We start from the raw sequence: 13,343 nt of genomic DNA, 5'->3' as shown, positions 1-13,343 counted from the left end.
CTGTTGCGGTGCCGTAATGTCTTGTTCTGTGCAGGTGTGCAATCTACAGGAAAAGTATTTGAAGTAAATGAAACAACATTAATGGAACATCTAACAAACGCTTTATTCTACAATAAAAATAACCAAAACAACAACGTTTACAACGGCCGGCATGCTGGCCCTAGCGGCTCACTGCGTCACTACAGCGTGGCAGAGCGCCGACTGTGACCTCATATTGTCACTTTTTAAATTATAATAATAACTATGTACGTAACAAATTCGATTGCACATTATTTAGTATACACGGATCAAACTCCTCATATAATAGAAAGATATTTCTAAATATACATACATTATATATAAAACTGTCCATGTTAGCTGCGGCAGTAATGTCGGCAGCGTAAGATAAATTATATTCCAAATATAAATTTGCAACCAATAGCACTTTTTTTCGCGCTTCCTTGCATCAAACATTAGTAATTCATTAAATCTACTTTGGTATTTTACAATTTACCTACATAATGTTGTTAAAAGTTTATAAAACCTTAGTAGTAAAAAATTTATAGAAAAAGACTATAATATAATATACAATTAAGATTTATTATGATCGCCATGAAATGATGCTACTTTTAACTTATGATTATATATTTTATTCTCCGCCTTATTTATAGTAAGCAAGCAGTAACGTACGTACTTACGTAAGCAAACGGGTTCTCCAAATGAGGTTCTGATATCGTAGTATATTATGTTTATTCAAATAATAACATTTCGTTGTAAACTTAAAAATAAACTTAAAGTTACGTTTTATGTCATATCCTAATATCTTTTTTATTTGTACTTTGTTAACAAAATACATATTTATAAATTTCTTAAATACTTGTAGATAATTGAGAAAATATAGCTGAATATTTTATTAGAAATGTACTAATATTGTGGAATGTTGGAACTGTTTTCAAACTACTTGATTGTTGCATTTTGAAATAACACTACACAAAGGATATATTATTTTTATAATACAAATTATTTAAATAATAATGGAGATAGACGGATATTTGTATAAGTTTTAAATTTTGTAGAGAATCGCTGAGACATTTTTAAAACAACATCGACAAAATTACTTATATGATTAATAAATCGAGTTATCTGTATGACGATCAATCGGGTAAAAAATATATTATAACTATATAATATTCCTAACAATATATGAATGTATGAATTTGATAATGAGCACCTTCTAGCACGCCCTCAATGATAGTGCAAGGAGCCGACGCGAGGCGACCGACAAAATGAATCGACAAAAGCGTCATTTGTCAAGCAAATTATATCATCCTTATTAATAAATTTCTTAGTATTCATGATTAACTTACTAGACAGACATTCGTATAATCAATCGTAAGACCATTACTTATGAGTAAGAGGGTTGCATAATTATGTAAGAAGTGAAGATCGTTACGAGAAATGTTAGGTCCTAAGATTGTCAAGATAGGGTTTTCATTGACTGATAAAAGTATTAGCTCCACTTCGTTAAACGCAGCGAGTCGCTTGAACGTTCACGATGGGGAGGCGGCAGCTGCGCGACGGCGGCGCCTAGGGCAGCGGCCACGGCAGCCCGGAGAAGTTGACGGGCCCGCCGAGCCCCGCGTCCGCCTCGAGCAGGCTCATGATGACGGCCATGGCGGCCTCGCCGTTCCCGTCGAAGCCGTGCGGCGGCAGCGGCGGCGAGGCGGGCGGCGACGCGGGCGGGGAGGGCGCGCCGGGCGGGGACTGCGCGCCCGCCGCGCTCAGCGGCACGTTGTTGCGCACGTGGCTGTACGCGCCCAGCTCCACGCCCAGGATGTTGTCCACCAGCGTGTTCTGTCCGACAACACCAACGATTCCATTTAATGAGTATACCTATTTGGTTTTAATCAATGAAGAGCAAAAGATCACAATCACTTTAAACGTTTCCATAAATGTGCAAGAAAAAGAGAAAATTTGTAAAATAAGTACTCCTAGAACAAATTTATTCAATAATGGGTACCCATACTTACCTGGTAATGGTACTTAATTCTTAGGGCTTCGTCAGGCAGATTGCATGTTGGCAACTAAAAATTTGCTATTACTGATCTATGTGCAGTGGGTTTGAACTGTAAGCAGTTGCAACTTGAGTTACAAGCAGTCGTTAGTTTAACTGTACGCGTAAATTGTTGCGGACATTACCTGCTGAGTGAACACGGCGTCGTGCAGCAGGTCTGGGGGCAGGCTGGCCGGCAGGTCGACGGTGAGCTCGGGCGAGAAGTCCGCGGACGAGCGCCGCAGCGCCTCCTCCGCGATGGTGGCGCCGATCTTGTGCGACTCCACGTGCGATTCGATCAGCCGTTGCATCTCCGCTTCAGCCTCGCCGTCGTCTGATACAAATACGCCATCGTTAAATGTATAACTAGCTGACCCGGCAAACGTTGTGTTGCCACAAAAATAAAAAATGTTAAGGGTGAATAACTACACTTACAGGTATGAAAAAGAAGAATAAGTGATAAGCACTTACAGGTATGAAAAATAGATAGTAGCCAATTCTCAGACCAACTGAATATGCATAAAATTTAGTAAAAATCGGTAAAGCCGTTTCGGAGGAGTACGGTAACTAACATTGTGACACGAGAATTTTATATATAAGATGTATATGTACACATCCACACATATGGTAGGTAGGACGTTTTTGACTTCGGTGGCACCAGCGTCACACTTGTTTATGCCTAATAACAACAACGCTAATGTTCTATTTTAGAAGGGTGTGATAAAGGCATTACCTACACGAGGCGTTTCAATGCAAACTTCAGGGATCGTAGGGCTGGCGTGTTTGACCTCAAGTAGGACACCAATCCTATTAAGAGTTGATTATACACGCCCGTGGATGACAGTCGCCAATTACCATCGGGTGGACTGCATGTTCGCTACTGTTATATAATGTCCGCAATCCGTTGTTACTTTTCATAAAGGAAAATATTTATAACAGTCGGTAGTTGTACTCGATAGTGGTTCAGAAAATATAATAATATATTTTTCTAAATACTTCGTAAATATTTCACAACAATAAACGCTTCGGGAAAATAAAAGTTGGAAAGGAAGGATAAAAAAAACGAGTTTAACTATATAAAAACAATCCACGGAGGTAACGACACATATGTGGCAGACGTCAAGTAAGAGGGGCATCTCATTTGTGACCACCACAAGTAATTTGGTAGCGACAAAGTGAGTGTTAAGAGCCATTTAGATGGAAAGAGTTTCTCGCACGTTTGTTTACACGACGAAATTATAGTAAGGAGATTTTTGCTTATGAGAATCTCGACGTATAAACACGATCTCGTATGATATATGTTGAAGTTCATACGAGTATCGTACATATCAGTTTGAATCGTTTTCCTTGCCAGATTTCTCATTCGAGTTAGTATGCTATTGTAATTCAAGGAACACCATGTTGGATCCTCCCAAACCATTTCTTCACGCTGTTCATTTTTTAACCCAATACCTTTTCTTCTTTTTCCGTTTAAATACAAGTATTAATAAAACGGAAAATAGATATAATTAAAAATTAAAACACCCTCACCCACTCATGGTAGCAACTGGCATAATATTTCGAAATACTATTGCCTTGAAATTTTGTTTACACGGACGCAATAAAATATTCCATGCGAGGCAAGTATCGCCCAAGGCAATGAGCAAGAAGCAACAACGACGAACAAAATATTTTATATTTCTTCTATAATAGTATCTTGGAGACGAGAAACTATCTCCATCTAAATGGGCCATTAGTGTAGTGGGGTAAGTGCAACTCACTCTGCTTGGCGTACATGTCGTAGTGCAGGTCGTCTGCGGGGTCGGCGGGCTCGGCCGGCTCGTCGCACAGCACGGTGTTGTTGGCCACCAGGCACTCCACGTCCTTTGTCCACGGGTTACTGTAAACACGTTACAGTTTACTTTGTGTGCCGATATGGCAGGAGTAGTTATAGTCCGCGCGAAACTGCTAGTCCGCTCTGAATATAGAAATGAGTGGCGTCGCCATAGCTGATTGCATGACTACATCTGATCGCAACAACTTCAAAGCAAACCAGTAGTTTGGCGCAAACAATACCACGATAATCGGTCCTGTTATGTGAAGTAATTCAACAATTGATGTGAGTTTTAAGAACGTTGGTTTTAATAATTAGAGTCGGTGTTGATTTGATAAGTGTCGTCTGAAAAAGATCCAGCTCCACATGTACCATTAGGTTAAGTTTATCATTGCGAATAACATTTTTTTATGGATGTGGGTTATGGAGTTTCTTTCGCCGCTTTTTCTCCATAACGAAGCACCTTGTGACATGTCGTAGATGTATTGACATTCAACAAGTGCTCTGTAAAAAACCTATTTTGGATAAAAAAGAAATGATTTGATTGGATGTTCTACAGAGTTTTTCAATTGCTGCCCTTATACGTGTTGTCCTACTATTAGTATCATGAATTCATTTACAATAATTTTGAAGAACTGATAGCCGCTGAGGCAAAATGGTTGTGTTAAGCTAAGATATATGTAACTGATATAAAGAAAATTGCCTAAGTATCCGTTTGTATTTATGTGTGTGTGTGCTCCTGTGAGCCTCATCTCCGACGGTCCACGTGTGTGTGTGTGTGTGCGTGTGTGTGTGTGTGTTGTCTCGTACCGGAACGGCTTGAAGTGCGTCTGTATGCGCGCGAAGGAGCCGTCCTTGCGGCGGAAGCAGTAGGCGGGCGTGCGGAGCGGCGCGCGCTGCAGCAGCGCGGCCTTGTGCGTGCGCGCCACGGCGCCCAGCTGCGCCGCGCCCACCAGCTCGTACAGCGACGTGCCCAGCAGCTCCTGCGGCAGGTAGCCCAGCGCGAGCGTCACCCTGCGCGCACGACAATCATACGTGTAGCAACTGTATACACTCGGGTCTACACTCGGACATATATTTCCTAGTTAAGTTTTTAATATATGTATATTAATAGCAATAAATATTTTATCGTGTCAATTATCTATTAGCGCAGCATTTCTATATATGAAAAAAATAAAGAAAGAAAAAAGGAAGATAATTATTTATTCCTGCCACAATAAATTCCGAAACATTATATACATTTTTTCTTGTTTGTCGACGTAAAACCGTGTTCCGGTAAGGTATTTTAATTCCTAGATAATATAACAAAAATTTGCAACAAAAACTTAACAAAAATGTTATAAAAACAAAACAATGTTATTTGCGGGCGACTGTACTTTGCTACGAATAAAATTATTGAATTATTAGCATATCATTTCACCCACATATATTGTGAAATTCACAATATTCGTTACGTTAATTTTACTCACCCGTTAAATGCTTGTTTAAGCATTCTTGTTGACCTCACTTCTACATAACGGTATACAGTACAAAGAGGTTGAGCTGAAAATAGGCTTCTGTAAAATATTCTTTATGAATAATAATACGAATAAATTTTAAAGTCTATTGTATAGATACGCGCGATACCGTGAATCCTAGGGACATTGAGCATAGAACATTTTTATTCGATTTTATTACATGTTACGGTTAAATTTAGATGGTACAGATAGTTATATTAACTATCTAGTTAGTATACATATAGATAAACATTGATTAGGCGTAGGTATAATATACGTACACAGTACAGGTGATACATGCCTCTGATCAACGAAGAGGAACTTCCCGTCGGTGGCATGCCGGGAGACGTAGTGCATGCGGCGCGCGGGCGGGCGCGCGGGCGGCGCGGGCGGCGGCGGCAGCACGCGCCCCACCGCCACCAGGCACGACGGGTTGCCCGCCTCCTCCTCGCCGCCCTCCGTCGCCCACGCCTCCACCGGCGCCCACGACTTCATGTAACCTGACACACACACACACACACACAGGTTACACACCTCTACGATACTTTTGTTTTTAATTTTATAATATCGAGTAGCAGACAAGCATGCAGTCAACCTGATTGTTAGCGGCTACTGCCGCCCATGGAAATCTGTGATCGACTCCAGATTTAACATTGTAAAAATGTGTTATTTTTATATGTGTGTTGTGGAGTTTCTTTCGCCGCTTCTTCTCCATAGTGAAACACCTTGTGAAGTGACAGTATTGACATTCAAAAAGTGCACTTTAAAGAACCTATTTAGAATAAAAACAATTGATTAGATTTGTATAGTTACCAGTGCACTGCACGACGCAGTACTTCTTCTCGTTGGCATGTTTCTTGCGCATCTTGGCGGCGTCGGCCTCCTCCTTGACGGCGGCGTGTGCGTCGTGCGCGGTGGGAGACGAGCGGCACTTGATGCGGCAGAAGAAGAAGCGGCGCGCGCCCGGACACAGCCGCGACGCGCCCGCCACCACGTCCGCCTTCACCGGCAACATCGCTGCAGGGGAGGGGGGACAACTATTAGGTATAGTCCGTGACCATAGATAAGTATATATATCTCTCCGCCTTCTAATAGAAGGAAGCCATTAAATGGCTTGAACGGCTCACAATTCTGTCACCCGTTTAATGGCTGTCATGGTGTAATTTACGCGGAACAATGCCGATATGCGCAGTTAAGACACGAAATCAAAAAAAAAGTGCGGAGAAATATTGTTCCATTCGTAAATAATCTAAAAACTATTTTTTTTTTTTACTTTTCAAACACGAAAATAAATGACAATGACATTTCAATTGTCAAAACTTGTTACATTTTCTTGTTAGGAGTGAGTAATCTATACTAATCTATGTCTGCGACAAACTTCTAGACCGTTCTGAACTTGTATACTCCGTAACGTAAGGGCACACTAACGCAGCTATGTCCCCGTGGACGAGAGCAAACGAGGTGCCGAGGAGTCACGACATACTAGCGGTACCTACCTAGGACGGACTCTACTTCGCGATAATACTAAACTGTTACGTCCTTCTATAAAAAGCAGTGTTTTTCAGCCCCAAACCGAAACTGAACCTTCGATTTCTTTCTCAGTTTTGGTCAAAACCGAAACTTATTCGAACTTATAACAAAATTACACACTTCCCTAAAATAGGTGATTAATTAAGTTAACTTTACTAATTTATATTTTTTGATACAATAAAGTTGCTAAGTGTGCTATGTGCGAGTGTCTAATTCACCGCAGAAAGTATTTCAGTTTCAATTCTTTAGCTTAGGATGGCTTTTGTTGCTAACCTGTGCTTTTTGGTGTGGAAATATGCGAGATAAGTATTGCAGTAATTTCATAGTACATCTTACTCGCTTAGCTTAAGCTTAGCTTTGATTTCGCAGATCGCTTAGCTATATACATGTATGGTGGAAAAGCATTCTTAAGCTGCTAGATTGTTTTATTTAATTTTTTAAAGTCGAATATTGTTCTGAAAATAGTAATTACGGGTGTGCCGTGTAATTAATATAACAATTATAGCATTTTCTTTATTTGTCCTCTATTATTACTTTCGCACTATGGAATGACCCAATAATACAGGCTGTATTTTTAGTTATACCTTACACTCGAGTTTGGCCATTCACTCCCAGTTGTAAAATTTAGCATAGCAGACTAACTTTTAGCATCGATGAGGCGCTCGCGCGGGCTGAGGTCGGACGAGGACAGCTGCTCCTTCACCTTGGCCACGTCCTTCGGGTGCAGGATGTCGAACAGGCTCTGTCCCAGCAGCTCCGTCTGTGGAGAAAACGGTCACGCTCACTTCCCCGACAACACCCAACTACGGTGCAAATAACGGTGCCAATTATCATATACCTACATACAACTGCATTGTGTAATTGCATATTTCATTTTCATGTATGTTATATGTTGACTATGATAATTTACAACGCAAAGCAATAAATTCATATTTTCAAACGGATTGACAAATAAACATAAAATTTTCGTAAGAACGCTAGCAAGAATAACTTTTACCGTTTTCACTGTCGCACATTATTCACAGGCAATATGCGAGCAAAACTGCTGCACGGCGTAACCTAAAAAATCTGAGCAAGCGTCGTGCGTACCTGATCGTAGTGCAGCGTGGTGGTGACGGAGGCGGAGACGTAGAGCAGGCGGCCGCGGTCGCAGCCGACGACGAGCAGGAAGCAGTCGCGCGCGGCGCCCAGCACCAGCGCGTTCAGCTCGCGCTCCGAGAGGAAGGCGGGCCGCGGCCGCGCCGTCAGCGGGCCCGCCGACAGCGCGCCGCGCACCGAGCGCAGGTGCTGCACCGCCATGCGCAGCACCGTCAGCTTGTCCAGCTTGCGCGCCATCGCGCCGCACATCGGCACCATCGCGCTCAGCTCCGTTATGTACGTGTTCATCTTGTCGCGGCGACGCTTCTCGATCTCGCTGTGGTTCTGTCTGGAAGTGCACAACACGACCCTTTTACGTATCGTACGCGTCAACCTTTCATATCGTATCATAGTCGAAGGATTCCCTTGCTCACTAGTAACGCTTGTGATGAAAACCAAAGTTCTGTTAATAATTATGATCAACAGAATCGATAGCTTAATGATGGTGAAAGTTCGTGATCGAATTATATAAATGGAACATTATTGTTGGCGTTAAAATCACAATTAAAACGGCAACTATTTTAAATCGTTTAAATAAGTTTCGGCATACGTTGGCACTGTTGCTTTTAATGACATTATCAATGTTATAAATAACAAAATGGCGTTGGTAAATCCAAAAAACCTGTTAATGGATAACTTACTTCTTGTCAGGCAAGGTCCGTGCGGAACGCGCGTCGTCCGTGCCGTCGTCGTCGTAGGCGCTGCCGGCACTGCAACACGACAACCGCAACACTTAACACATGGCAACCTCACAATGCTTAAAGCTATACGGCCATTTCAAGTTATAAGTAGGTACCCCGTGCTGAGAACACCTACAATTAGGCATTGCATTTTTACGTCAATTAAGTCACTATTAATTTGTCCAGTAATGGCAGAACTAAAAAAAACATCAAGGATAAGGATTAAAAAAAACAGCACAAACTATATAGATACATATAGTTATAACTTATAGTCTAGTCAAAAATAGATATAAACCTCCTAAAAAATTGAGAGATAGCTTACACGATTCAGAATGACGTATAGAAAAATGTATCTCAAGGATTTTCCAGCACATAAAAATGCAGTTTTTAAAAACAAAATAACATGTAATGAAAATGAATTTAATATTTCGTTAATAAATTAAAAACTATTACGACTTAAGTATTTTAAAAAGGAGATCCGGCATGAACAGGAAATCTACAACACAATCTCCCAATACACCGAACTCTACCATTATTATTTATAACTTAAATTTAACGCAGAACATGGAACATCGGTCTCCGGGCGCCGTGATGACATGAAGGCTTTACTGGCGAAAATAGTATTGAAATGGTTTGTTTTCATTATTAAATATAAATTTTAAATAAAACCCTGTTTTCTGAATACTTGAAGGAATAAAATGCCATTAATTATTTTTTAAAGTTGATCCTAACTAACATGATTTTCCCTAATCTCCGTCTGCATAAACAGCGACATAACTTTTTAATTAATTTATCGATTTTTTTTTCAAACTTCGATCTTTTCTTAAACATCCATAATAATATATTTAAGAAGTAATAAAAGTTTCTAATAGTTTGTTATTTTGTTAAAAATAATACTTTAAAGTCGACACGAAAACACTCTAAAATGACATTATTTGTTATTTTCTCCAAGAAATGTAATATAATTGTCGATTTTGCTTATAACAAAGACGCTAATTAATACTGAGTAATAATTGCCATTTGAAGAGAAAGGCTGTTATTTATAGTGAACATATACAAACATACAGCGTTACACGTACATTAAGAGTCTAGCGTCGCAGAGGCTGTAGCTAATCAATGCACAAAGCTCTCGGGATAAACTCGGGTTGAACTTCAAGAAGCAATTATAAGTAGCCCATGCGGCTCGAACACTTACAAATATCGTTTAACAACTTAATAATAGATGTGGACATCTATAATCCACCCCAGTTAAGATTTGATGTAAGAGTAAAATGAAAAGTATGTCTTCCTTACCACATCCTTCATACCAGAACTCAGTAGCGCTTAACATTGTTGTTTCAAGGCACTAGGCAGGAATAGTTGCAGCGGTGGTGCCGCCGGAGTGAAACCACAGAAAGTTCTACCACCTTCAGTAAATTGTTTTTAAAAGTTTAGTAAACTAATAGCCTTCTCTATCTATCTTAATTAGTTAGTAGAAAGGTGGATTGGTGTTAATGCGACAGACCAAGGGTGATATATAATTTGGTTGTACGATTCTATGGTCAGTCGGCCAGCAAGATCAATGCGATCAAATTACGAACAGTTAAACGTTCCAATTGAGCTTATCTCAAGACGTCGATCTTCATCAAATCTATTTCTTTCTGCAATTCATCGTGATTGAGTGTTCCGGCGGTTAGCGCATGACCTTCTCAATGTTTCCAACCATCAGATCGGGTATACGTTAATTTATGTCGTAACAATGTACCGATCAGCTCGTTACATAAATGTCTCATATTGGAAAAACAATATATTTTCAAACGGCAAATGAATCGGTTAATAACAAACTTATTTGAAATCATAAAAAAATATTTGAAAAAAGAAATATAAATATATCACAATACACAATGAATAAAAGGGGTTTGTGACTTTTTTATCCACGAAATTGGAGGGCGGTCGCCGAGCAACGGCTCATTTTCACCGTCGTGGGCGGCGTGGCCGGTTAATTGGTGGCATTGTTGAGCCGCTCGCGAACCCAAGTAGAGGATTTTGATAAACTTTGGCGAATTTGTACGGTTGCCAGGTTGTTGGCGCAACTGCTTGTTAAATTATTATTATATTTAAAATAATTATTAAACATTTAAACTAAACTTATTTCGCTAACCCCATCAACTGTTGTTTGCTGCCGCGTTCATATTATGCAACTTTTGTTCACACCCAACAAACACTACGGCCGTAGGTACACGGCGCGTAATCTACAACGCGATTTTTAACCACAGTCAATAGGTTTGTTTGAATGCAGGAATGCTCTATAAGGACTAATATTAGAAGTGGGTAATTACTTAAATCATCAAGTTCGATCAAGATCATCATAACTTTAGATTTGTGTAAAAATAATAAAATATAACTTGTGGTGAGTAAAAATAATAAAATATGACCCTTTGTGGGTCGACTCCGGTGGTTTGTGGTTTGTGGTGGCCACCGTCTCACACATTACTCGTACTGCCTTATACCAGCAGTGTTAATCGCTGCTGTATTCTGGGTAAGCCGAGGGCATCCAACTTAGTCCTCAGGATTAGCAAAGTATCTGTGGCTGAATTCAGGTAGGACTCTAATCTTATCTGGAGTTATCACAATCGTCTATGGGCAGTGGTAGCCACTTACCATCAGGTTGACTGCATGTTCGTTTGCTACTTTATTTTGTTATTTATTTGTATCTTACAAATTGTAACATTTCATTTGACTCACTATGAGGATAGTTTCCTTTTCCTTGTGGCGGCGGCGGGCGCGGCGGGCGCGGCCGACGCGGGCGGCAGCGCGGACAGCGGCGTCTCGCACGTCGCCATCTCGAACCCGTTCGAGCTGCAATCACCACCACCGTGCATTATGACTACCACACATTAGCCGCTGTCCCGATAGGTACGGATCTCAAAGTGAGATGGGAGGCCAAGTGCGGTGCACTTCACACCCCCTCGACTACTTTTAGAACCAGAGCTGGATTAACCCTGTATGGGCCTGTAGGCAATACAATTTTCGGGCCCCTTTTCTTTACCTACTCGGACTGACTAAATAATGTTTTCTTTTTTTGCCTTCTACCCACATTCCTGAATACAATTCCCGATATAGGCATGGATGACGTCCTAAGGGCGGGTTCAGACATACGCAGGCTCTATGCGTGCTCAACGCGGGTTGGCTGCGTGTTAGTACGGAGTCTTCAGTGGGCCCCTGTCGATCCTGGGCCCCTAGGCAGTTGCCTACTCTGCCTTAAGGTTAATCCGGCTCTGTTTAGAACTCTCAGGCGTGCGGGTTTTCTCATGATGTTTTCGGTCTCCGTTTAAGGAAATAATTATTGATTTTTAAAATGCACAAAAATTTTAAAAGTCTGCGATCTGTGTCAGCGATTTAAATAGCAGACGGCTCAGTATGAGGGGCTGACTTTTTAGGCTATAACTAATCTCTTAATCTTATCTAACCTACACCCAAATATAACGTCATCGATAGACAATTATGTATTTGAGAAATAACAGCAATCGCACCTAAAGCAGCGAGATTATCGAAGATAAGGGCGAGGGGCCTCGCCCCGGTGGGTTCTTATGATTCCTTAACTTTATATAATCTAATTATACCAGCTGTAACTAGTACCAAAATATTAATAGTCAGTTAATTTTGACATAAATTTAAATCCAAAACAATCGCCGAAGGTGTGGGAATCTAATTTAAGATAGAATATAATGTGGCTCGTGGTACAAAAGTACGATGCGGTCTCGTGTTCTAAACTGCCTCGTGCATTGCAAGGAAATATGGTTACTAAATTAAAAGCATTTAAAGTTTTATAAGTAGTTCACGACCACTAGTATGCGGCCACTTTTAAGACAAAGTCCGGAGAAGTTACTTGTATATAAACAGTCGTTGTAATTTTTATATAATTCTGAATCACTCATTTGAATGAATCATTGAATCATATGAATTTGTAGGGTAGGGTTTGTTTTTTAAGTTTCTTACCTAAGCCTCTCTTCCCGTCTGTCACACGACTCTATCTCCTGAACACTACATAGCACTTGAAGTTTTTACAGAGTAGTTAGTAGACCGCTATAACAACAAATACTAAATAAAAATAAAATAAGGTTAGAAATAAATGGGGGTCGGCGTACAATAAACCGCATACAATGGATTTACTGGCCGCAAGCGCAGGCTCTCTCGCTCGCTGAGCTACTAAATAGCCACTAATGCAACCGGATGACTTGATTTGCCGTTTCTTAATTCTGGGACGCTTTTCAGAAGTATGGGAGATTCGGTAAATGAAAATACTTCTTTTCCCAGAGGCTGTCAGTACAGAACTCCTTTATTCAACAAATCTTACTACTCAGTCCTTAATCTATATGTGGCTCCATAGCTATTCTGCCTATATCAATACATAAATTTGTTTATAAAGTCGCCTGGCTCGCCGTTAAGCTAACACGCTTGTAAGTTGCAACATATACATATGTGCACGACGTGCTTTGCGCGATTTGTAATTTATGAAACTAGATGTTTGGCAGTGAAATTTATTTGCAAGCTGGGCATTTACCTATATGGCCCTTTTCCGCGTTTGGGCGAAGTCCGAATGGCGATGGCTCGATACCAACACAAATTCCTAATTAATATGCTTTTATTAGCTTCAGACGTATGTATGTTAGTAT

The 13,343-nt window shown here is 40.6% G+C and overlaps 1 protein-coding gene across 1 annotated transcript in view; it reads right to left on the bottom strand.

The window, feature by feature from the left end:
- Positions 1 to 82: 82 nt before the first annotated feature.
- The window catches only part of cyc (basic helix-loop-helix ARNT-like protein cyc), a 35,236-nt gene continuing 21,975 nt past the window's right edge, over positions 83 to 13,343 (bottom strand). The window contains exons 3-12 of the mRNA XM_073075337.1: positions 11,413 to 11,526; positions 8,650 to 8,718; positions 7,961 to 8,297; positions 7,514 to 7,631; positions 6,155 to 6,358; positions 5,643 to 5,841; positions 4,656 to 4,859; positions 3,793 to 3,911; positions 2,179 to 2,366; positions 83 to 1,833 (exon numbers count right to left, since the gene is read on the bottom strand). Of these exons, the coding sequence (XP_072931438.1) occupies positions 1,567 to 1,833; positions 2,179 to 2,366; positions 3,793 to 3,911; positions 4,656 to 4,859; positions 5,643 to 5,841; positions 6,155 to 6,358; positions 7,514 to 7,631; positions 7,961 to 8,297; positions 8,650 to 8,718; positions 11,413 to 11,526 (1,819 nt within the window). The 3' untranslated portion in view covers positions 83 to 1,566. The remainder of the gene's footprint in view (positions 1,834 to 2,178; positions 2,367 to 3,792; positions 3,912 to 4,655; positions 4,860 to 5,642; positions 5,842 to 6,154; positions 6,359 to 7,513; positions 7,632 to 7,960; positions 8,298 to 8,649; positions 8,719 to 11,412; positions 11,527 to 13,343) is intronic.

The sequence above is a fragment of the Epargyreus clarus genome, unplaced genomic scaffold (assembly GCF_041222505.1).
Source record: "Epargyreus clarus isolate Ecla_fem2 unplaced genomic scaffold, WU_Ecla_fem_2.2 ptg000007l, whole genome shotgun sequence".
In the NCBI taxonomy this organism is placed as follows: Eukaryota; Metazoa; Arthropoda; class Insecta; order Lepidoptera; family Hesperiidae; genus Epargyreus; species Epargyreus clarus.
The sequence above is the reverse complement of the archived record's forward strand: the minus strand, read 5'-3'. Positions and strand labels throughout refer to the sequence as shown.